Source organism: Xenopus tropicalis, chromosome 9, assembly GCF_000004195.4.
Source record: "Xenopus tropicalis strain Nigerian chromosome 9, UCB_Xtro_10.0, whole genome shotgun sequence".
NCBI lineage: Eukaryota > Metazoa > Chordata > Amphibia > Anura > Pipidae > Xenopus > Xenopus tropicalis.
Window position 1 is genome coordinate 25,383,056 of NC_030685.2, and position 22,821 is coordinate 25,405,876.

At 38.5% G+C, this 22,821-nt stretch overlaps 1 protein-coding gene across 1 annotated transcript in view; it reads left to right on the plus strand.

Moving 5' to 3' along the window:
* Positions 1 to 22,821, plus strand: part of cyth3 (cytohesin 3) — a 60,337-nt gene that overhangs the window by 14,230 nt on the left and 23,286 nt on the right. The window contains 6 exon segments of the mRNA NM_001079413.2: positions 11,566 to 11,648; positions 14,260 to 14,324; positions 15,445 to 15,511; positions 17,088 to 17,206; positions 21,592 to 21,672; positions 22,172 to 22,284. Of these exon segments, the coding sequence (NP_001072881.1) occupies positions 11,566 to 11,648; positions 14,260 to 14,324; positions 15,445 to 15,511; positions 17,088 to 17,206; positions 21,592 to 21,672; positions 22,172 to 22,284 (528 nt within the window).

Below are 22,821 nucleotides of genomic sequence, written 5' to 3' on the forward strand. Positions count from 1 at the left end.
TCTGATTAAGATGGATCACCGCTTGTAAAGTAGAAAGTTATTTACAATTACATTTTTCTTTTATCATGTGCAAAACTCAACAGTTCTTGACTGAGAAAGACATCTAGATGCACATGTCAGACCTTTCCTCCTAACCATGTAGCAGGTGCCAAAAACTTGAAAACCGCAAGATATAACGAATCAGCTACCTATTCTAATCACATCATTGTGCAAGTAATTTATAGAAGCAAGGCAGGGATTGCAAAAGAACCATTGGCTTCAGTGCCTAGCTTAAAACAGGTTGGACAATTCACATTCCTTCACTTGTCATAGTTTATAAACAGCATTCCTGTCACAAGGCCTGGCTGTATATCAGTTTTCCCACAGCCATTTATAAAAAGTCAGTCATCATGTCAAGTTGCTAGGTGGTACAAGACAACGCTCCCCTTCATTACTGTTAACTGCATTCTGCACCGAATGCCCACAGTAATATGTGGAATAATAACATCTACACTGCAATAGTATCTTTTAAAAGAATCTCTTATTTCTGTACTGGTAACAGTTATAAGTTAGGAAACCATATTTTTTTTTAACATGTGTACTGTTTCCTTCTTATTTCTTAACCTGAAGTGTAATTTAAATAGTGACAAGTCTCTAAGAGTGGTGCCAGATGTTTAATGCCGCATGAAACATGGCTGCAGTACACCACAGACCAGTTTGAGTGTCACCTGAGTTGACAGTTTGGCAGCTCTGTATTCATGAGGGACAGGCAGGAAGTGAAATATAGCTTTCTGACTTCTGCACCACTCAGACTCACAAGGTGGCCATACACAGGCCGATTTCAGCTGCTAATATCGGCCCTTTATATTTGTCAGCTTATCTGCCCGTACAGGCAACAACGACGGACCTCCAGGAACGACCTCTGGCCTAAAATCGGGAAGTTTGATTTTTCCGTCGGATCGGGGACCACATCGGCTTGTTGATCCAAACCGATGGCGCCTTTGCCTGCCATTTTAATTAGATCATTTGGCCCTGGGGAAGGAGCAGCTATGTTAGCCTTTGTCTTGGTTTTGTAGTTTCATTGTAGAATAGTGAGAAATTGAGAAAAATCCCAATGCTTCCATGGTTGCAGCAGGTTACTCGTAAAATATCTGGCAATATGCACCAGGGCAATAACCCATAGCTCTGATCAGCACAGTTTGGTTAGAAAGCTAATTGATATGCTGATTGATATGCTGTTGGTTTCTTTCCCTTGTTCCTCATTGAAACTGGGCAAGAATTCGCTGAAAGTAAAAAAAAAAAAGGTTTGTAAATTGTTTCGTAATTTTGTGCTTTAGGGTTATATACATCTTTTTCATATTGCCATTTACTATTTTTAAGGATGAAGAAAGAAGAAACCAACAGGGCTCTTGTGTGTTACTACCAAAGTTGAATATTAAAATACACCTACATTCAGAGAGCATCCTAACAGGGGTTGTAAACCCCCCAAAAGTTCAATTTTGCCTAATGAAAGAAAATCCCCTTCTAAACAACTCATTGGAATGAAAATTCATTACAAATTAAAGTAGTATCTAACATGCCCTTTCTTCCCTGCTGGTTATGCCTCTTGAAAGTTGAGAATGTCTTTTTAGCAGAAATCTGGTTTATGGGACATTTGGATTTTTTTCTCAAGATTATCTTTGTTATTTAAAGAAAAGCAGTTCTAGACTTTCTGTTAAGGATGATTACAATGATTGTTTCTAATGCACTCTGATGCAACCTGCTGTAGTTCAGCCATGACCTCCCCACTACAGTTTTGTTCTATTATTGCCTTAAGCCATTAGGTATGGCAAGCCCTTCCATTCATGCCTTCATGAATTACAAGTATTTCTGGTGTGGTTTCTGCTGTGGCTTGTGAATATCTGCTTGGCCGATATAAACAAACTGCCCTTTGCTTTTGGTCCACGTGAAGGGATGTAATGTAAGCATAGTTACTGCAAAAACAATAGGTAGGAATTGGCAAAGGATCATCAGAATAGCATTTTTTTGTGCATTCGAACTGTTACATTAGACACCTACACATTCACCTTTGCATTTCACAAAGCCATTAAATTCCTGCCATTGATGTGACAAGCTTTTCATGATGACAAACATATATTCAATAGCATTTGAGTAATGATTTCATTCACTTGATATGGTTATAGTTTACTCTTTCCTTTCAAAGAATGTACTGGAACAACAATGATAGTTTGTGTTGTCGCGCTGTGTTTCTTCATTCCCTTGACAAGTTGATAGTTTACTCTTCGTCTTAAAGGATTGTGTAAGTTTTTGTTACATGATAGTTTCTGTTGTCAAGCAGCAAAATCCAAAGAAAAACTGATGGAACATTCACGCTGCGCTGATTCTGCCAAAAAATGAATTTTGAAAATGAAAAGCATATGCTTGTGCAGTTCTTCTTTAAATTTATAGTTCTAATTATCATTACGAGCTGTGGTTCAGCCCCCTGTATAAAGGTGTAACTGTACTGAAAGCAGCCATACTATATCAACGTTGGTGTTCCATTTTACTAAGCACAAATCAGTAAAAACATTTAAGTGGAGAGTGACCCTAACCAATGTCCAGCTGGAGGCCTGTAAGTGGGAATGTGACCTTAAATGTTGAATGTTTATGGCCCCATCCTTCCTATGTCTGCCATAGAGTCCTTTCATGACTTTGTCATTTTAGTACTAATCAGACCACAAATATTTGATGTATTAGATAATTGTCTGACAACATGGAAACCTGTACAATGCTGCTTTAATACAAAATAGAAAAGACTGCTATGGCACTCGAAACTTAAATACACCCTTTGTGATAATCTAAATTCCAAAACATTGACATTCCAGGTATAGTGTGGAATGATTTATTTTTTCTTTCTTTTACTCACTTTTTTGGAAATCCCTTTTCTGTCCATAGAAACATCTGAGGCTCCTAACCAGATTCTCAGTTTTGTATCTGATTTGAATAAGGCCCAGACTGGCAATCTGTGAATTCTGGCAAATGCCAGAAAAGTGTTTGCTGTAAGGTGCCATAGACCAGTGATCCACAACCAGTGGCTCATGAGCAACATGTTGCTCACCAACCCCTTGGATGTTGCTCTCAGTGGCCCCAAACCAGGTAGTTATTTTTGAATTCCTGACTTGGTGACAAGTTTTGGTTGAATAAAAACAAGATTTACTACCAAATAAAGCCTCCTGTAAGCTGATATGTGCATAGAGACTACCTAATAGGCAATCTTAGCCCTTATTTGGCACCTCCATGTACTTTTATGATGCTTGTGTTGCTCTCCAAGTCTTTTTACATTTGACTGTGGCTCACGAGTAAGAAAGGTTCGGGACCCTTGCCATAGACAGTTACAATTTATTGGGAACATGGAAGGCTGTTTGGGCCTCTGTATACTTGGTATGCCAGGGCCCATTTTGAATTCCAGTCCAGACCCCAGTCATGCACTATTCTATTTATAGTATTGATGGCTACCACTGATGCTTGAGTAATATGTTTTTGCTGTTGTCCATCTCAGGAAAGTTGTGCCCCTGAAAGCACTCACATTTGATTTAAAGTGTGAGAAATCAGAACAACTGCAATCGCTTATAGAACACAGATGTGCAGAAGGCAGGACCAGCATTTGCCTAGGTCCAGTAACCAGTGGAGCAGGTTTTGAAAGTAAGGGCAGTGTTTACACATAGATATTTTCTCCTGTTGGATTGTGGTGATGTGAAATGCTTAACAGCATTTATCAGCTTTTAAGACATATTATAAACACCAAACATACAGTGATACCGGGAGATAAGCAGAGGGCAGTTGTCACCAGGATTTGAACCAGGAACTCGAGCCTTAAATTGAGAGGCAGCCAATTCCAAGACATTACCTGTCTAAATTAAGATAAGTTAAAGACACATTTGGCCTGACATTCAAGACCTAATACTGTAAAATTTGGCCACACACATGCATAGCCATATGCCGTAACGATAGTGATCGGTTGACTTGTAGCAACCACAATGTGTGTCCATATTTATAGTACTGGTTATGAGTGCTATAAAATGCTCTTAAATATAGCAGTAACCTGGATTTTAGCCATGGTTTCCTTTCTTGCGGAAGAAGTAATGTACATCTTGACCCTTTGTATTTAATAGCCTGGGCATATGTTGAAGATGTTATTTTAGGGCCCAAGTAATGGCTTCAAAGGCCATTCTTTTGTAGAGTACATGGGTGGCAGATGTATTTTGGGCTGTCCTTATTGTAAATCACAAAGTTCCTTCCCATACGCCAGACTGCAGGGGCCCAGCCAACACAGCTCTCCTGTCTGAGAATTGTTGTGATCAGTGGGAAATAGGAAAGGGATTTCTGTGGCTGAGAAGCAGCTTTGAAATAACATGTGGGTGGATTTCCAGCAGGAGCAGTAATAGGAAGGAAAAGCAGACGCATAAACAGCAATTATGCCTTTCCTCCAAGTGAAACCTCCTTTCCCAGTAATTCAATCGTGTGACATTGTGTAGCTCGGATTTTGGGTTGATGTCCAGTTAAATTATTGTATTGTTTCTCTGCACTAATTATAACTCAAGGCATCAGGGAAATGCCATAAACCACAACTGAAGCTTTATAAATTATGTCATAATGATGCCTTTGCCAAGTTTAAAATTGGTGGTCAGATGGGTTTTGTGTTATTCCATTGCTGTCTCCAGCTATATACACCTCTCCAGCTTTGTTAGACCACCTACTGAACCTGTCGCTTTTTAGCTCTCACCTCATAAACCTATGCTGCATGTTTTATATGTCACAAAGCCTCTGTATAAATGTGTAAATATTTGTAATAGAGAAAAAAATGTTGATTTTTTTTTTTTTGGTCTGATTAATTTTGTTGCGGTGGACTGTTTCTCCTGCCATGTCATTCATTGGCTTAAATACTTGCTGGTCAGTGACTGACATACTGAGAAAATCACCTCTTCAGATATATATTTCTTTTACTCTTATTTTTCATTAAGTATTAGCAGCAACAACTTTTAAATGTAATAACAGACCCCATTTTATTCAGTTTAAAGGTTTCCACACTATATTTATTTTTTAAAATACAATTTTTTATAAAAGGTAATAAACCCTTTTGTAAAGGGGATGCAAAGTCAAAAATAACATAATGTGCTTCAGTGTTATGTTATAGCTCTTCTAAAAATTTGGCAGTTTTATACTGCTAAAAGGGGACTTTCAGAGAGTAGCTGAAGTGATCCAGGGGTTTATTAAGTATAGAGACAGTGCTTTGCATAAGCTCCTTCATGAATGCTTTTCTTCAACCCAAAACCTCTTCTTAAAGGAAAACTATACCCCCAGAATGAATACCTAACCAGCAGATAGTTTATATTATGTTAAGTGACCTATTACAGAATCTCTCCAAACTGGAATATATATATCAGTAAATATTGCCCTTTTACTTCCTTTCCCTTGATCCACCATTTAGTAATGGGCTGTGTGCTCCCTCAGAGATCACCTGACCAGAAATAATGCAGCTTTAACTGTAACAGGAAGTTGTGTGGAAGCAAAAGACAGAACTCAGTCCATTCATTGGCTGATGGGGCCTAGCTTGTATGTGTGCCTTGGCTTGTTTGTGTGCACCGTGAATCCTATGATCCCAGGAGGTGGCCCTTAATTCTTAAAATGGCAAATTTCTATTGAGGAGTACCCAATAGCACATACTACTAAAAAAGAATATTTTTATGAAAATGTTTTATTTAGAGGAAGCAGGGTTGTACATATGAGCTTGTTTATGCGGTATACTTTATAGAGACCTACATTGTTTGGGGGTATAGTTTTCTTTTACGTCCCCACTTACTGTCTGTCTAGTTCTGACAGCAGTCTGGAACCCATGCACACATGCTGGGAAAAGTTTTTCAGAGGAAAGTTAGTGAGAGCATTGGGTTAAGGTCATGTTGCCCTGGACCTGATTGTCAGCAGGAAACTTGGGAATCTGTGCTGGGCAGGAGGAAACACACTTCTTTGGTCTCACTGTCACTACAGCTGTAAAAATCCCCTGGGAGTAGCAATAGGCAGAGCAGCGTCTTACTACAACACCACCCTTTTGTTCAGTTAACTAGCCATCATTCAACCATGGTCCCATGGCATTATTTCCAAGTGCAAAAATGTTTCCTAGTAATGAAAGGTTTGGTGTAAAAAGTATTTTCTTCATGCATGACTATGTATTTTCTTCAACTGTGAATTTTCTGGAAATAAATTATATTTGTTAAAGTTTTACATTTTAAAAAAGTTTTGCTGTAGGCTCTGAGGTGGCATAAACTTCTGTAACCTATGGCAAAATTGTAGCGCTAAACCTAGTTTTGTGCAATATTCTGTGCATGTATAGTGGCTCGAAGAGGCGACTGATATCCCAGAAGGATGTGGATACCGGTTGACTCGTCGATCAGCCAGGTGAAGGTAGAATTTCTATTGTTTCTACGTCCATATATGACTATTCAGCCCTGAACGTCCGTGCAGGGTGGGAACAATCTGTTGTGCGACCAATGGTCGCACAATATATAGGAATTGCTACGTGTATGGCCACCTTAAGACTTAGTACTTCAGTTAAAGGTATTGTGATTACACAAATGATCACAAAGGAGGACCCCTGTTTTCTATGTGTTTCTCCTTTATTTCTTCTTGAGTGCTGATATAGACATATAAAATACAATCATATATAGTCTGGTCAATTGATCTTTTGGTGTTCTGACCACACCGGAGTTTATTTGCTAATGGTTTACATTACAATTAAATTCATTCTTACCTGTGAGTTGTGGGTTGCTGGTGATGAATAATATAAGGGGGGGGGGTAGTTGCTATCTGAATCATCACAATGATAAAATATTGAAATTCTGTATTACTGAACTTTGAATTTCCTGTCAACCAACCCTCATTCCATTACGGTGATTCTGTCCTAGATCTTTTAAAACATTATTCCTCTTAACTCTAAATGGTACTTAAATATACATTCTCAAAAGTGGATCATTATCCCACTAATGACATGGGATTGGTTGGAATCTGTTGGAAAGTGTTTTCATGCTACTTCTGCCCTGTAGCAGGGTACAGTGTACAGAGTTAGTGTCTGCTATGAGTAATGGGCCTTAGCCTGAGTGCATCAGCTGAGTAATATGACTAGAGACCTCAGAAAAATGAAGTGTGATAGTTGGCTAAGTGTTAACCACTGTATGGTTCTGTTTGATGCTCTGCACTCAGGGCTCATCCTTCCTCTGCCTAAGTGGTTCCTTGCACAGTAACTCTGCAGCAATGTCATGCAAAATGCCTTAACATGAAGCATTTATAGTAGACTGTTACCCATCAGTGATAATGGTTTTATAGATATGAAATAACATCACTCTAGAGCTGCACTCCTTAAAGGGAAAGTATAATAAAAGAAAAAAGCAAGTTAAGCTCATCTAATTCTTGCGCCACTCAGGAAGATTATAAGTTGCTAAAGTAGTACTTTCAACTACATTTGATTTCTCTCAAGACCAGAAGAAGTTGGACGTCTTGGTCTATGTACACTAAGGTCATGGCCTCCATGGCTGTAGCCAGATGGGTCAGTGTCAGCTTTGTTACTTACTGGAGTAGTTCCCCCAGTGATACTATAGCTGATCACAGAGCTAATTGGTTCTTCTTAATTATTTTATCCAGTCATTTTAAATCCATTTAGTTATTCCAACCCTCATCTTTACAGTTTTTTCTTAAAAAGAATTGTTGTAGCAGAAATGTGTCAAATTACCCATTCTTCTCATCTATAAAATGTGTTACTTTATAGTGAGGAATATACTCATGTTCTGTTAATTATAATTTGCTTGGAATTGTACAGGTATGGGATCTGTTATCCAGAATGATTGGGACCTGGGGTCTTCCGGATAAGGGATCTTTCTGTTGTTTGGATCTCCATGCTTTAAGTTTACTAAAAATTCATTTAAACATTAAATAAACCCAACAGGGTTGTTTCACTTCCAATAAGGATTAATTATATCTTAGTTAGGATCAAGTACAAGGTACAGTTTTATTATTACAGAGGAAAAAGGAAATAATTACTAAAAATTAGAATCATTTGTTTAAAATGAAGTCCATGGGAAACAGGCTTTCCGTAATTTGGAACTTTCGGGATAATGGGTTTCCGGATTACAGATCCTATACCTGTATCCACTATAGCTATTGTTGGACTTTGTTGTGGATGCCTCCTCTTGTCCCATTGCTGTATCAATACTTTTGCCATAGTTCAAAGAATATTATTGACAGCAAATAAGTTTTCAACTCTCACCCTAATTGACCTTAAGCTGGGCTTTCGGTGTATCTAGGAAAGCAAAAAGGCATTTTCTTCTAATCGACCCTTACAAGCCTTCAGGCTAAGCCTCTGACACTGCTGCAGTCCTCCCCTGGGGATGGGGCCGCCCCACAGTTTGGGTACAACTGCACTATAGCCATGGTCTAAAAAATAAAGTCTAGGGATTCTGAAGAATATATAATAGCATTGTGAAGAGCAGCCTGCTTGTAAATCTGCATTCATTCAAACAAAAGGAAAGCAAGTAAAATAAAGCCCCACTGTATTGCATGACATAAAGGCAAGTTATTTCATCAGTTGGTTACCCTTTAACAAGCAGTGGCTCTTGGCTGGTGACTGAATGATTCAGCTGACTTCTTGACATCTGAATAATCAAGAATAAAAAAAAAAGATTGTTCATTAAACTTTAGCAATATTTATGGGGGTCTCCTGCTGACGTCTGTGAATAATCCTTTTTGTCAATACAGAAGAACATGGCCATTGTCTTGGGACAGAGGAAAGGGCATGCACACTTCTATTGCATATGAACTGCTGGGCAGCCAAGCAGTAATTGCTGGCACCATCCTTACTGGGAAGACCACAGCTTGGCTTTACTATGTTTCCTAATGGATTGTCATCCACTACTTGTAAGTTTAACTGGACCCGACAAATACTTGATGAGGATAGCTTGGAGCAGATCAGGAAAATAAATGTTCCCTAATTTCAAAGAAGCCAAATGTCTTTTTCTATAAAACAACTATATGTAAAATTTAAAACTGACATAGAAATGTAGGAGAGAATGCGTATACTTTAGATACTTTATTTTCCTTATGGTTAATGTTGCCACTCAATTCAGACAAAAATAAAAGTCATAGGACTTATCCCGAATACTCGGGAATTGGATCACCATACCTTAAGTCTACTAAAAATCATTTAAACATTAAATAACCCAATAGGATTGTTTTGCCTTCAATAAGGATTAAATATATCTTAGTTGGGATCAAGTACAAGGTTCTGGTTTTTTTTTACAGAGAAAAAGGCAATCATTTTCAAAATTTGAGGTTTTTTTTGTTTGTATTTTATTAAAATGGGGTCTATCAGAGACGGGCACCCTGTAATATCGGAGCTTTGTGAATAACTGGTTTTGGAGATTGGATCCCATCACTGTATTGCATGGATAATTAGCATTTACAAAGCACGCTGCAGTCTACACTGGTTACTGTGCAGCCACGTATGTATGCATGTACGTGCAATGAACCTTTCAGCATATGGATGATATTTGTGTCTGGTTTTAAAGGGTCGAAGTGGCACCCTGCCTATGTAGTAGAGGTCTCAACAAAACCACTTTACCACATGTCATATTTGCCAAGTGGCTGCTGTGTTTTTGAAACTCTGCATCTTGAATGTCATTTAGCTAATGTGAAATACAGATGGAAGAGTCGTATTTTCCAAAAGCTGAAGACCATCATTTGCTGTTTTTTTTTTTATAAACCAGCATCTTTTGGCTTGTGTAGATCAGTACGGTATAATTGTATTAACATTTTCCTTTATATAGCACCGACATATTCTGCAGCACTGTACAGAGGTTATACATCAGTGCTTGCCCTAGAGTTTATAATCTAAGGCTGATGCCACACGTGGCGTTTTTCCGATGCGTATTTTCTCAGCCTAAAAATGCCGCACAAGCCACACATGGCGTTTTTCAGCCTAGCACTGTTGACGTAAGCAAATTCCGTTGCCATGGTGCTAATAGTGCAAAATAGCAAAAAACGCTGCGTATTTCCGCTAGGTCTGGCAGCTGCCTTTGCGTATACATAGGAATAGCTTGCTTTGCAAGTACTGGCGTATTTCGGCCTACGCTTGAAAAATCCGTGCTAAGGCGTTTTCTAGCGTATTTCCGCATTGTGTGGTGTGCTTCGCGTCTTTTCAAGCTATTTCTATGGAGATGATGATATTGGGCGTTTTTCAGCCGCCGAGAGAATTAGAAAATATGCAGCGGAAAAACGCCACGTGTGGCATCAGCCTAAGGCTAATGCCAGATATACTGTATGTAGCATATTTTCAAGCAATCCGAAAACCACTTGGCGAGAATACGCTACATACGCTTCAAAATCCCCCTACCTGTGCCTGATCCCAATAGCATTGAATACGCTCGGGTGCAGGCATACTGTAGGAGGATTGTATTGTAGTGGGGGGTATTTTCGGCAAGCATTTTTTCAGCTTGCCGAGAATACTCTGTGTGGCATTAGCCTACGGTCCCTACCGGTGTCTCTCATACACACACCTACGCAGCCAATGAACATATATTTAATGACTTTAATAAAATAAAGGGGTTTCATGTGTAATACATTAAACACCATAAAATACCAAGAACCATAAAACTTAAGAGATACAGGAGGGGGTCATGCAGTGGTAAATTCCCGTGGTGCTTGCCTGTTTGTGTAGCAGTTCCTTTAAGAGCAAACAGTGGGTAATGTTTGTGAGTATCTGCATTAGAGCGACTTGGCTGGGTGGGCCGTGTGCAGACAATCAGCTGATTACTGGCTCCAGCAGCAGATCAAAGGCCCACGCAGGGCTTCAGCTACAGGGGCTTGTCTGCATCCACACACATCTTGTAATAGTTTAACCCCCTCTTGTTGCAGAGATTCCTAAGCTCTGACCCCATTCCAGGTAAAACCCTGTATTCTGTACAGGGTGGCTTATACATGCGTTTCTTTACTGCCTACAGAAAGGAACATTTACTCACTGATGCTGTGAAAAATCCTTTCAGCATTTGGAGTTTGAACGTGGTGCCCAAGGGTTAATAGTTTAGCGCAGTACCTTTTGAGCAGCAATTAGTTGGCTCTAGTAATTGTCGTTAGTGATTCACTGCAGCGTGTATTGTGTACGGCAAAATGCAAGAAAATACACCATTGCCTTTTAAATAGGAGCCCTTTAAAAATGTCCAGCAAACTGCGCTCCATGTGATGCTGTGTTTTGACCGGTCAATTAAGGTGACCAAGCATGCGTCTGTCTGAACGAGACTGGTGACATCAAAACAGAAAACATCATTGAATTGTGAAAATGAATCAAGGGTAACTGGTGCTATATTTGGCTTAGCAGTGCCTCATTTGGTTTATTGGAAATGACTTGTATTGATGCTGAGGGTTAGTGCCTTCTTGGTAAGGAAGTGGTGACTAAGCTTTGCTTATAGGACAGTACATTGTTGTGCTCCTTCTCTGTGCTAGATCTCTGTGCTATGGCTGTTCGGGCTGCAATGACATTTAATATATTTGATAATGTTATCTTTTCAGTGCCTGAAGATCTCTCCCCTGAAGAGCGAGAGGAACTTTTGAATATACGACGAAGAAAAAAAGAGCTCATTGATGATATTGAGGTAATAATATGTTCTGACTATAAACGTTGACTTTTGGAATCCATTCCTACTGGCAAAGCAGTTCTGTCCTAATTTTATGCACAAGTACAAGTATTGTGAAGGTATTCAAATCATCATAACGTTTATGCATTCCATTAAATTACTGTTGGTAAATGTTGGTAAAGGTTGTTTGTACAGTCAGCAGGGGATCACCTGTGTCAGATGCTTATAAACACAACATTTATTTTTATTTGTATGCCACAGAAACAGGGAGCTTACATATTTTGTTTTCTGAATATGAATATGAACATGGCTATTGTATTTACACCTTTTATTGCTGGGAAGAACACTAGCCCAAAATGCCTGGTGAGCCTTTAATGACATTGACCATAGCCCTAAGGGGTACATTTTCTTATACCTACTATCTGGAATATTAGAATATTTAAGACCACACTTAGTTCTACCTAAAAACTGCATTTCAAAAGTCCTAACCAACTCACTTGCAGATAAGCCCTTTTTGGTCTGCAAATTAGGCCTGCCTTGCTTATATATGAGCAGTTGGGAAATATGATATCTTACATAGGGTTGAAAAAAGACCAGGATCCATCAAGTTCAACCCTTCCAAGTAAACCCAGCACACACAAAGCTATACTTACCTATCGCATACATAAACTATATATACAAACATTAATACTAACTGTAGATATTAGTATCACAATAGCCTTGGATACTAATTGGTGGAGTTCTGTGTACCACAAAACAGTAAGTAAAATTATTCAGAGTTTTAGAAGACCCTAAGACTGGGTGGTTGAGCAAGAAGCCTTGCTGTTACCTCTCTGTCAGTTTCTCTTAGCCTTGGGTACACAGCTGTCATTAGAAATGCACTTGAATTTCTGGCCCATATACAAGTAGTATTGTCTTTCTGATATAATTATATAGCTAATTATATATATATATATATATATATATATATATAGTCTCCCTGCTTAGCAAGATCCTGGTCAACTTGCTGATTTTCAGTAGGCTGAGGACTGTAATAATTTATTGGATCAAGTTAAAATGCACGAGCTAGCTTTCTTCAAGATGGCACAGTCAAGATTGTGTATTTCATTTACTTCCAGCCTATAGAATGGTTTTGACACGAGTATTTATTTATTAACATAGGTGTTGAATTGAACCAGTGCAGTCACAGCAACTAGCAAGATTGTTTGCTTTATTTTCTAACTTGGTAGTTGTAGGCTGATAAAAACTATATGCAAAATTGGGTTGCACTGGTGTAATCTAACACTTTTAGTAAATCTATACTGGATATATGTGATTGCTGGTGTTGTAGCAGCAGTTGCCAGAATGCTATTTATGTGGACAGTGCTTGGGGTGTTTTGGTTTTTTTTTTTGCACATTACAAGTGCAAAATCTGTGTGACAGATATGTGGTCAGAATAAATTCTTTCTGAAAAAATCAGATTAATTTTCTTCCTTATAAGTCATTTGTCTTTTTGGCCCTGCACCTGAAAAGCAAAAGCAAGCACATTACAAGTGAGTGTGCCTTGGCTGATAGATGCCTAAAATGTATTTCTGCTGTGTAGAGCAGCATGCTATAGCTCTGCAAAATACCAGCCAATTAAATCTACCAGGAAGGTTGTCCTTTTAGAGATATTAGTCCATGTATGTCTTGTGATGAATTGTCTGTTCTTGGTATGTCTGACTTCATGTCCTTTTATTGGTCTTAGTAAGGATTGTGAGAGTTGTAGTTTGTAACATGGTGCTGCTCATATGGATTTATTGCATATTTATAGGCAGACATTCCTTTATTTCTTCAGTTAATGAAATCTCATATATTACTAAGCACTCAAAAAACTCTTACACTGAAATTGTATCTATATTTTACATAAGAGACACACAGTTGATTATATCACCCAGGGAATCTGCTTGCTAGAAAATGACCCCAGTAATTTGAAGAAGGTTTCTAAGAAATGCAGCCTTGTATTCAGCCTGTCAAGAAAAGAAGCCAGTCTTTATTATAATCCATTTATTTATTATCCAACCCTTGCAAAATACATGCGAGCAGGGAAAAAGTTCTGAATCAATACATTTTATCAAAATGGTTATTTCACTCCCATAAGTATCAGGCGTAAGTCTCATGCACTGGGCCTCAGACACTGACACTTTTGTGGTGTAACAATCCACACTTCATTAATATATCCCTTTTATGTTTGTGTGATTCTTTATGTTCCTGCATGCCTTTGACTTATCCTCTTTTAGAACAGTAGTTTATTTAGGCTGTTTTGGGTTTTATTTAATTTTTATTTATTTTTTTATTTTATTTTTACATGATCCCTACAATGAGAAAAACAAATAAAAAAAAAATATATATATAATATCTCATTTTAAACATCATTTGGATGCTGCTCATAAGCCTGTCCCATAATCACTGTTGCTGTGGAACTTCTCCCAGCTTGCCACAGCACTGATAGGGGTGACCTTGAGAGGAGGGGGGGGAATTCATGTGGGGTCCACAAAATATAGTGTTTTTTAAGTGAGAAATGGGATCCCAAGACTGGGAACCTGCTGTATACATTCATCTATGAAAGTGTTCTATGCTCTTTTAATCTTATAATTTTATCTTCATGCAGAGACTGAAATTTGAAATAGCAGAGGTGATGACTGAAATCGATAATTTAACATCTGTAGAAGAAAGGTATGATTCCTTCATAATGCTATGAAGGGAATTGATTAATGTGGGATTAATACAATAAATGTTTTTGGGGGGAGGGAGGTGACAGTGTAGTGTATGTAATCCATACATTTAAGCCTTCTCTTGGGAGGAAAGGTTAGTTATAGCATGACAATAGAAATGTCTGTGGGTAGCACCACCAGGAATCCAGCAGGGCTGCCCATTCTGTTCTCCTCTGGGGTCACCTTCTGCGTTCAGCTGCAGATTTCCCAAAGGCAGCACGGATCAACCATGTGTATGGCTCCAGCGCTTTGAAAGCTCAGTGGGGGAGGGGGAAGCAAAATATTGATGAGAATAATAATTCTGTTAATTGTCTGATGGCGTTATAAACTCATCTATTTAATATGTTCGTAGATAGAGCTGTATTTGGTAATAAACTAAAAATATAATTTATATGGTAATTTAAAAATGCAATGTGTATGTAATTTAAAAATGTAATATATATATTATATATATTAAAAGACCATGATTATGAACATTCAATAGTATTAAAATAGTATTAAATGTCATTCTAGTATTGGAATAAATATCTAACATTATCAGCCAATTAGAAAGCAGCATTTCCATCATATAGGGCTATTCAGATATCATCCGGTATTCCATGGTTACTGAGTGCTCATGATTATGAAAATTCAGTAATATTAAAATAGTATTATATGTCATCTTAGTACTGGAATAAATATCTAACATTAACAAGCAGCATTTCAGTCATATAGGGCTATTCAGATATCATCCGGTGGTCCGCTGTAGTGATGTAGTGAAGCTGTAATTTGTCTCTGCAAGTGGAAGAAGAAAATGCAGTCACTGGTCTTAACCACTAGTTCTTACAGACTTTTGCTTTAATGGCAACTGTGAATGGGTGTTTGCACTGATTCAAACAAGGTCAGAGTAACAAGGGGCATACAGGTGTTTTATTGCCTGCACAGAAATTGGCAAGGGTGCCTTACTAAATCTATGAAATTACAGGTGAAGACTGAAACTGTGTTGCACTGTATAACACTAGCCTAATTGTTACAGATTTATATATATATATATAATTATATTTAAACTGATCCTTTTTATTTTCTCTTTTGAAACAAAACAGTAAAACTACACAAAGAAATAAACAGATTGCAATGGGAAGGAAAAAATTCAACATGGACCCCAAAAAGGTAAGCTTTTCTGTTTCTTGTAGTTTTAATTCGGATTTATCCAAACGCTCACGCAGAAAGCAACTAACTACGTTGAAGGGACCTGACTGTGCAGTTGTTTTAGAGATTCACAATTACACATGTGATGGATAGTTCATTCTCCATGTACACGCTATATGAACAAATGCGTTCTTATTAAGCTGCAGACATTTGCACTTCACTAACAGTTGGTCAGGGCAGGAGTTTGACAAAATGACTTGTTGGCAAGGTGGCATCCTTTGATAGGGGCACTATCACTGAGCTCTTCTGTATGATGATTTCTGCTGCAACTGTTTGCTGCTTAATACTTAACTCTGTGCTTAATTATACACCTGTGTTAGCAATGGGTGGGACGCAGTGCACTCCTCTTTAGTTAAACCTATTTATGGTTGCTGCCAAACAGTGTAACAAGGCAAACAATTTAGTTCATGCATTCAGTAATTAAATGTTGTGTGCAGGCACATTAATATGCCCAACCAGGTATTTTGTTTAAGTACTGCGTGGTTTAATTGTGACTTCAATGTAGGTTAAAACTTCCCCTTAAAAAATTTAATATGCAGGGATGGGCTGATTTTAGTGCTGGTTTTGTTGCAGAACTGAAAATCTCAGCATCCTCCTACACATTTAAGTTTTAAGGGAAAGTTGTCCTTGGAAAAGAGACAATTTTCCTTTAAAGGGAGTATACACTGTCACACAGGGAGGATTCTAGTCCTGTGGATATATGCAGGACGAGATTCCCCCTAACAGTCTAAAAATCATACTGATGTGCCTGCATTTGGAGCATTGAGTGGGCTGCTTTTTCAATCCGTTTTGTGCCAGAATCCACTCTGTGTGCCAACTCTGGCTCTGGGTGCAGACATACCAGCAAGATTTTCAGAGTGTATTGGTAAATTCTTGGCCTGTGTTTATCCACAGGCCTAGAATTTGCCCCGTATGGAAGTGTCCTAAGGGAAATTGAAGCTGTTCCATGTTTAGTTCTTGCAAGGTAGATACTTAGATTACCAGTTCACAAATAATCCCCCTGCATGACTGACTACTGCTTACAAAACTGTCACAACAAAGGGTAAAGAGAAGGGGTTGTATACTGGTAATCTAATTATCTATGTTGCAAGGACCAGACATGGAGTAGTTTTAGTTCTCCTGTTTATCTTCAGAAATAAAAAAGTAATGTGTAAATATGATGTCAATTCCAGCAAGGGAGTCTAACTTCCAATTTGTGCCTGTCCAGTCTTGCAGTTCCACAGATTAGCGATGGTGTATCCTGGTGAATAATTGTAGAGACGGTGTGCCTAAAGGCAGGCAGGCATACTTGCCATCTGAGTAATTTGTCCAGCTGTAAAGAGATTGAGCATAATAATGTGGCCTCAGGCGCCATGATTTTGATTAATTACTCATCCTTCCTTCTGCCAGGTAGATACATTTAGTACTGTTTCAGCAGTAGAACTCTACCTTTTTCCTTAATGCTAGGGTTCTAGGATGAATACACTTGAGACCTCAATGGTAATATTTTGGGTACGCATCATTGTAAATGTGTATTCATTTAGCTGTTTTCTTGCAGGGCATTCAGTTCCTCATAGAGAACGACCTACTGCAAAACACGCCAGAGGATATCGCTCAGTTCCTGTACAAAGGGGAAGGGCTCAATAAGACAGTCATTGGAGATTACCTGGGGGAGAGGTAATTCGATCTCATAGTTACTTCTTTGTGTAAACTCCCAACCGGCCTTATATATTATCCCCTCCCTCTTGTTCCATGCCATATGCAGGTATCTGTCATCTGCTTTTGAGATCAATAAGTTCACACTTATGCAGACAATAAATCAACTGCACGGCAGATTAAGTTTTACCTTTGTCTGGGCAGTTACATAGTTTTACCTGTTTTCCCTCAAGGGGTCCTTCCATAATTTGGATCACCAGACCTGCTAAAAAGCATTTAAACATTACATAAACCCAATAGGATTGTTTTTTCACCAATATGGATTCATGCAGCTGGATAACGTTTCCAGTACTTGTCCTTTTCTTTTAAAGGAGACATATTCTATAAAAATTAAGAATGTACCATTGAATTATACTCCTCTAGATATAGAAGGATTGTGCTTAAATAAGTTGTGTTTCTGACTGATTTATTGAGAAATTACACAAAAACCCCACTAGCCCCACCCATCTGTTCCACTTCCTGCTGGCTGAATTCTCTGGATGAGCTAGGGAGCCGGCGGCCCTCTGTACACTGCCCTGTAGGATAGGAACCAATCAGCAGCTAGGCTGACCTGATAGGGAACTGAAGCCTGTCTTTGCTTGTGTGACTGCAGGGCTGTGATTGGCTCTCCCCCTCCTACTGTGCTTCTGGCAGGGACCGTTAGGACACGCCCACTCTTCATTTCACACTGGAGGGAGAAGTGATACGATCTATAGGGAGCTCCAATTAAGGGGCCATTTTTACAGAGAGGATTAATTTTTAGCCCAAAGGGAAACCAGCACCGAATATTATTCATAATTGCCTACAAAATTAGAGTTTTTCCCATTTATCCAATATGTCTCCTTTAAAGGCTTCAGTAGCTTTATAGGTCTCTATAATTAGGGTACATAATAAAAAAAAACAAAAACAAAACATAATAAATGACTAACTTTCCTTTCTAAAGTTAAAAGAGGGCTTGACTCTGAGACAGGCAGTGAGGTGAGTAGATGTACAGTATACACAGTAGCCCACCTATGGCAGAAGATCCATACTAATCACTATTTCCAGTTTTTTATTTTGTGTTAAACATACCTATAAAGGAAGCAATTCCCGCGTCCATTCAAGGGCCAAGGAGGAATAGAGTGCCCAGTGGAACTCTCATAATCAGTTTCGATAAATGTTCATGAAATATAGCATGTCCCCAAAGTTTATAAGGAAATGATTTTGCTTTATAATCCCAAAAACTTCTTGTTACACCAATACCTTGCTTGCATTTTGCTTGGAATTTTAATATTGCTTGACATTTATTAGACATCAGTAAAACAGTGTGAACTGTTTATTACTGCTGGGTTGCCTCTTTATTTATGGATTTGGACAGGCCTAGACTGAGATTCAAAATAGATCCTGGCATCTCAAATACACTGAGGACCAAACAGCCCCCCACCAGCCTAATGGATACTGACTGTCTATGGCATTTTACAGCAGCTCCTCTGGCATTTGCCAGAATCCACAGATTGGCAATCCAGGCCTGGATTTGAAGTCCCTTTGCTGCAGCAATAATATGGTAGCTCCCTCTCTGTGATCCTGTAAATCTATATGCTGAAATTCAGTTTAGTAAAAAGTAAATTGAAAGTCACTTATTATTTCTAAAGAGATACCGTTGGTTTTGTTGAGTGAAATGCTTAAGGCGGTGGTAGCTTGTCTCAGTTTTCCAGTAAGCTTGTACTTTACTCTTACCTAAAATGATTTATGAATCTTTCTAAATGTTGGAGACAACCAGCGTCAGGTTGCTTCCTTTGAGGCAGTTCTTTATGAAAAGCCTCACGTTCCATACACAACATTCCAAAACTGATCTACATGAACCCTTTGGGCATTAAAGGCATTGCACTGTCATTCAGAGGGCTTGAATAACACCTTACTGTATAATAAAAAGCTGTTGATTTTAATACAGCACTTGGTCGGGAATAGAGATTAGTGGCGTAACTGCTAACAAGTGGGCCTCTTGTCCCCTGTGTTTAAATAGCAGACATTCCTGCTTTTCAGACTAGACCAGTAAAATTGGCATAAGACCAGTAAAGTTGTTTTCTTTCCCCTATGTACTAGCACATGCATGAGGGTAGTGGTGTGCACAGACTAAGAAGAGTGAGGTGTTACTTAAAGAAAAAATGCACCCCTAGCATATTAAAGGACCAGTAAGACCAAAAGCATGTTGTATTCATTTAACAACTGTTCACTCTTACCCTTGTATAAAATGTGTGCTTGCTTCAGAAACACTACAGTTTATAATCATAATCCAACCATGGGGACAGCCTCTCACAGTCCAGTAGGGCACACATTATATAACAGATAAGCTGTGTAAGATACAATGGTTTTACTTCTTACACAAGGAAATAAACTAGTGTCAAAAGTAATTCATTATTCTCTACAGAAGCATAGACTGAAAACATTTTCAAGTAATATAGGACATTTGTTGGATTAAAAGTTCCAGCAGACACTGAAAGTCTCCTCTGCGTTTAAAAATAAAATTCAAAGGAGATGAGCTTGAGAGGTGTCACTGTCAGCACTTCTGTACCTTGGTGCTGAGTGAAGTATGCAATGCCTCTTTGTTCATTTATATGTAGGGTAGGGGGTCATGGTGGAACTGATAATGATGCCTGCAGCTTTAGAGAACGGTTAAATCAGTGCTAATTTTACAGTAGAACAGCTTTTCAATAAATGTAAACGTTGCAACTGATATTGGAAACACTACAGCAATTTTTGTGACAATATCTCTTTAAAGCTGTGTAGCCATAGGGGCAGCCAATCAAAGCCGAAAAAGGAGAAAAGGCACATGTTACACAGCAGTTAACTGATAAACTCTGTAGCATACAATGGGATTCCACAGAGCTTATCTGTTATCTACTATGTGTCCTGTGCTTGAATTGCTACCTCCATGGCTACAGAGCAGCTAGTTTATATAAGCTATGGTAGTGTTTCTGAAGCAAACACACCAGTTTTACCAGTGTAGGGCGACAGTATAATATTATATAATAATAATATTATATTGACATTCCTTTAAAACACTTTAATTTTTAGATGTTACTGTTCCTTTAATCTTTTCTGTTAGGCACATTTTCCAAATTATGTCAGAACTCAGAAGTAACTATTTTTGGACTTATCTGCACTAACAATAGTAAAAGTTAATTTAGTGAGGGAATAGGGGATAAATGTGCCTTTCATTGTTTTACACACCCTAAGGGTAAAGGTGGCCATACACGCACCGATATTATCGTACGAAACCTCGTTTCGTACGATAATCGGTGCGTGTATGGTATGTCAGCGAGCCGACCGATGTCGCAGGAAGCTGCTGAAATCGGTCGGCTCGTCGATCGGCCAGGTTAGAAAATTTTGATCGGGCGCCATAGAAGGCGCCTGACCAAAATTCTCCCTTCAGAGCTGAATCGGCAGAAGGAGGTAGAAATCCTATTGTTTCTACCTCCTTACCTGCCGATTCAGCCCTGAATGGTGTGTGGCGGATCTGACGATGTTTCGTGCGACCGATGGTCGTACGAAACATCGTCGGATCGCCACGTGTATGGCCAGCTTAAGGGTACAAGGGGTAATCTTTGATGGGCTGTGTGATATTTTTCCAGGGAAAAGTCACGAAGACAAAACAAAAGTATTGGCTCTGGGAAAAAGTCTGAGAAGTGTTTGTGTGTGCCACAACCACAGCGATTATTTCCTTAAAACTTGGGTTTCTGCTTTCTTTGTGTAGATAAACAAAAATTACTACAGTGATTGCCTTAGCAGCACGCATGAATAATACACTGAAACATAAACCTTCAGAAAATATAGACCCTTTCTTTCTTTCATTTCAACCTGATTTTCTTTTCGTAGCTCTTCTTATCGGTGCCAAATTTTATTGCAAAAAAAAACCCACCATAGTAAATCCTCAATCTGAGCCCATGTTAGTGACTGAATTACATTGTTACAGTCTATAGAGCCATGTAGTTTGCATCTACAGTTAATTCATTTCTACTTAGCCATCCAGCATGTACATTTGAGATGTACCTGGTTATTCATATGGGCAAATAGAAATATTATGTTACTACTAAATGTTCATGGTTTTTTTTTTATAATTGTTGGTGGTCTGCACGCAAGTGTTCATTAGACGTGCAAAAGGCAGCAGGCTGGCGAAATGGGAACCACTGTGGTTCTTGTTAATTATAAATATAACTTCCTCTGTTGTAAATCTGGAAAATTGTGGTAGAGAAAACTGAGTGGAGAAGATGTCAGTTCTAAAGATTTAAAAACAGTATTCTTATGTTACAGAAGCAAAAAAGATCTGATTTATACAACTGCATAGAAAAACTGTTATTTATTTATTTTTTCTCTCCCCTCTCTGAAAGGGATGATTTCAACATCCATGTCCTTCAGGCGTTTGTTGAACTCCATGAGTTTGCTGATTTGAACCTCGTCCAGGCATTAAGGTCAGTAAGAAATCTGACATGAGCCAAGCTCAGCATTACCTCTGGCATTTCTTCCTAGGAAGAAATGTCATACACCCTACTTTCTCAAATCAAGCAAACTAACTTCTGGTTACTATTGATCCCATTAAGGCATACAGTGCTTTTACTTATTTTTGCTTGGTCTAAGTTTTTACTGCATAGATAAAGAGCAGATCTTTTCAAAATCCTACTGGTTTCATAGAGTAAGTTTGGAATGCCACAGTATGGCTTCTTGCAACCAGATGCAGCATTTGAAACTCCGGCTGCTACAAGGATATTATTATTATCATTGTTAACATGTATTTCTAAAACACCAACATATTTTGCAGTGCTGTACAATAAATGGGTTTATATTTTGGACATACACAATTACATACAAAGCAACCAATAACCGATACAAGAGGTGACATTGCTATTTAGTGACCCTTCTGATCTCTTGCCATGCAGAGGAGAGACATTTTAAGTGGTTTTGTCCTTGTAGGCAATTTCTGTGGAGTTTCAGACTACCTGGTGAAGCCCAGAAAATTGACCGAATGATGGAAGCCTTTGCATCTCGTTACTGTCTATGCAATCCTGGTGTTTTTCAGTCAACAGGTAAATTTGAGAACTTACCGTTAGTATACCCTGCATCTGATTACAGTTCATTCTTAGCCAAGGGCAGAAATAATGTTATCTTTTACCCAAAGAAACCTTGATTGCCTTCAACTTTGCTCTGTCTACTAAATATATTAATTAGGTCACTGTGGTATTTTAGAAACCCAGACTACAGCCCTTGGGTAATGCAGTGACTGGCTCCATATTTGAAAATAATTAACAGGCATGGACTTGATAAAATAATATAAAAATGTGCAATTATTTCATGGACTTTCTTTGTACTCGACCATTCAGATACTAAAACCAAGCAGAGTTTTCAAAGTCTCACATGGTTTAGGTGTCAGGCTTTTTATTTTTTTTGTCTGGGAAAAGAAAAACCCAATTTGCATGAAATGTGCTATTCGGTTGAAGAAACCACCTGAGAGTTTGGGACCTTTCGCATGATTTTAATATCTATATCTTGAGCCCAGAGTCTTTTTAATACACTACCACCAAATCACAAAAGCTTATTAGTCGCTATCAGTCTGTGTGTATATA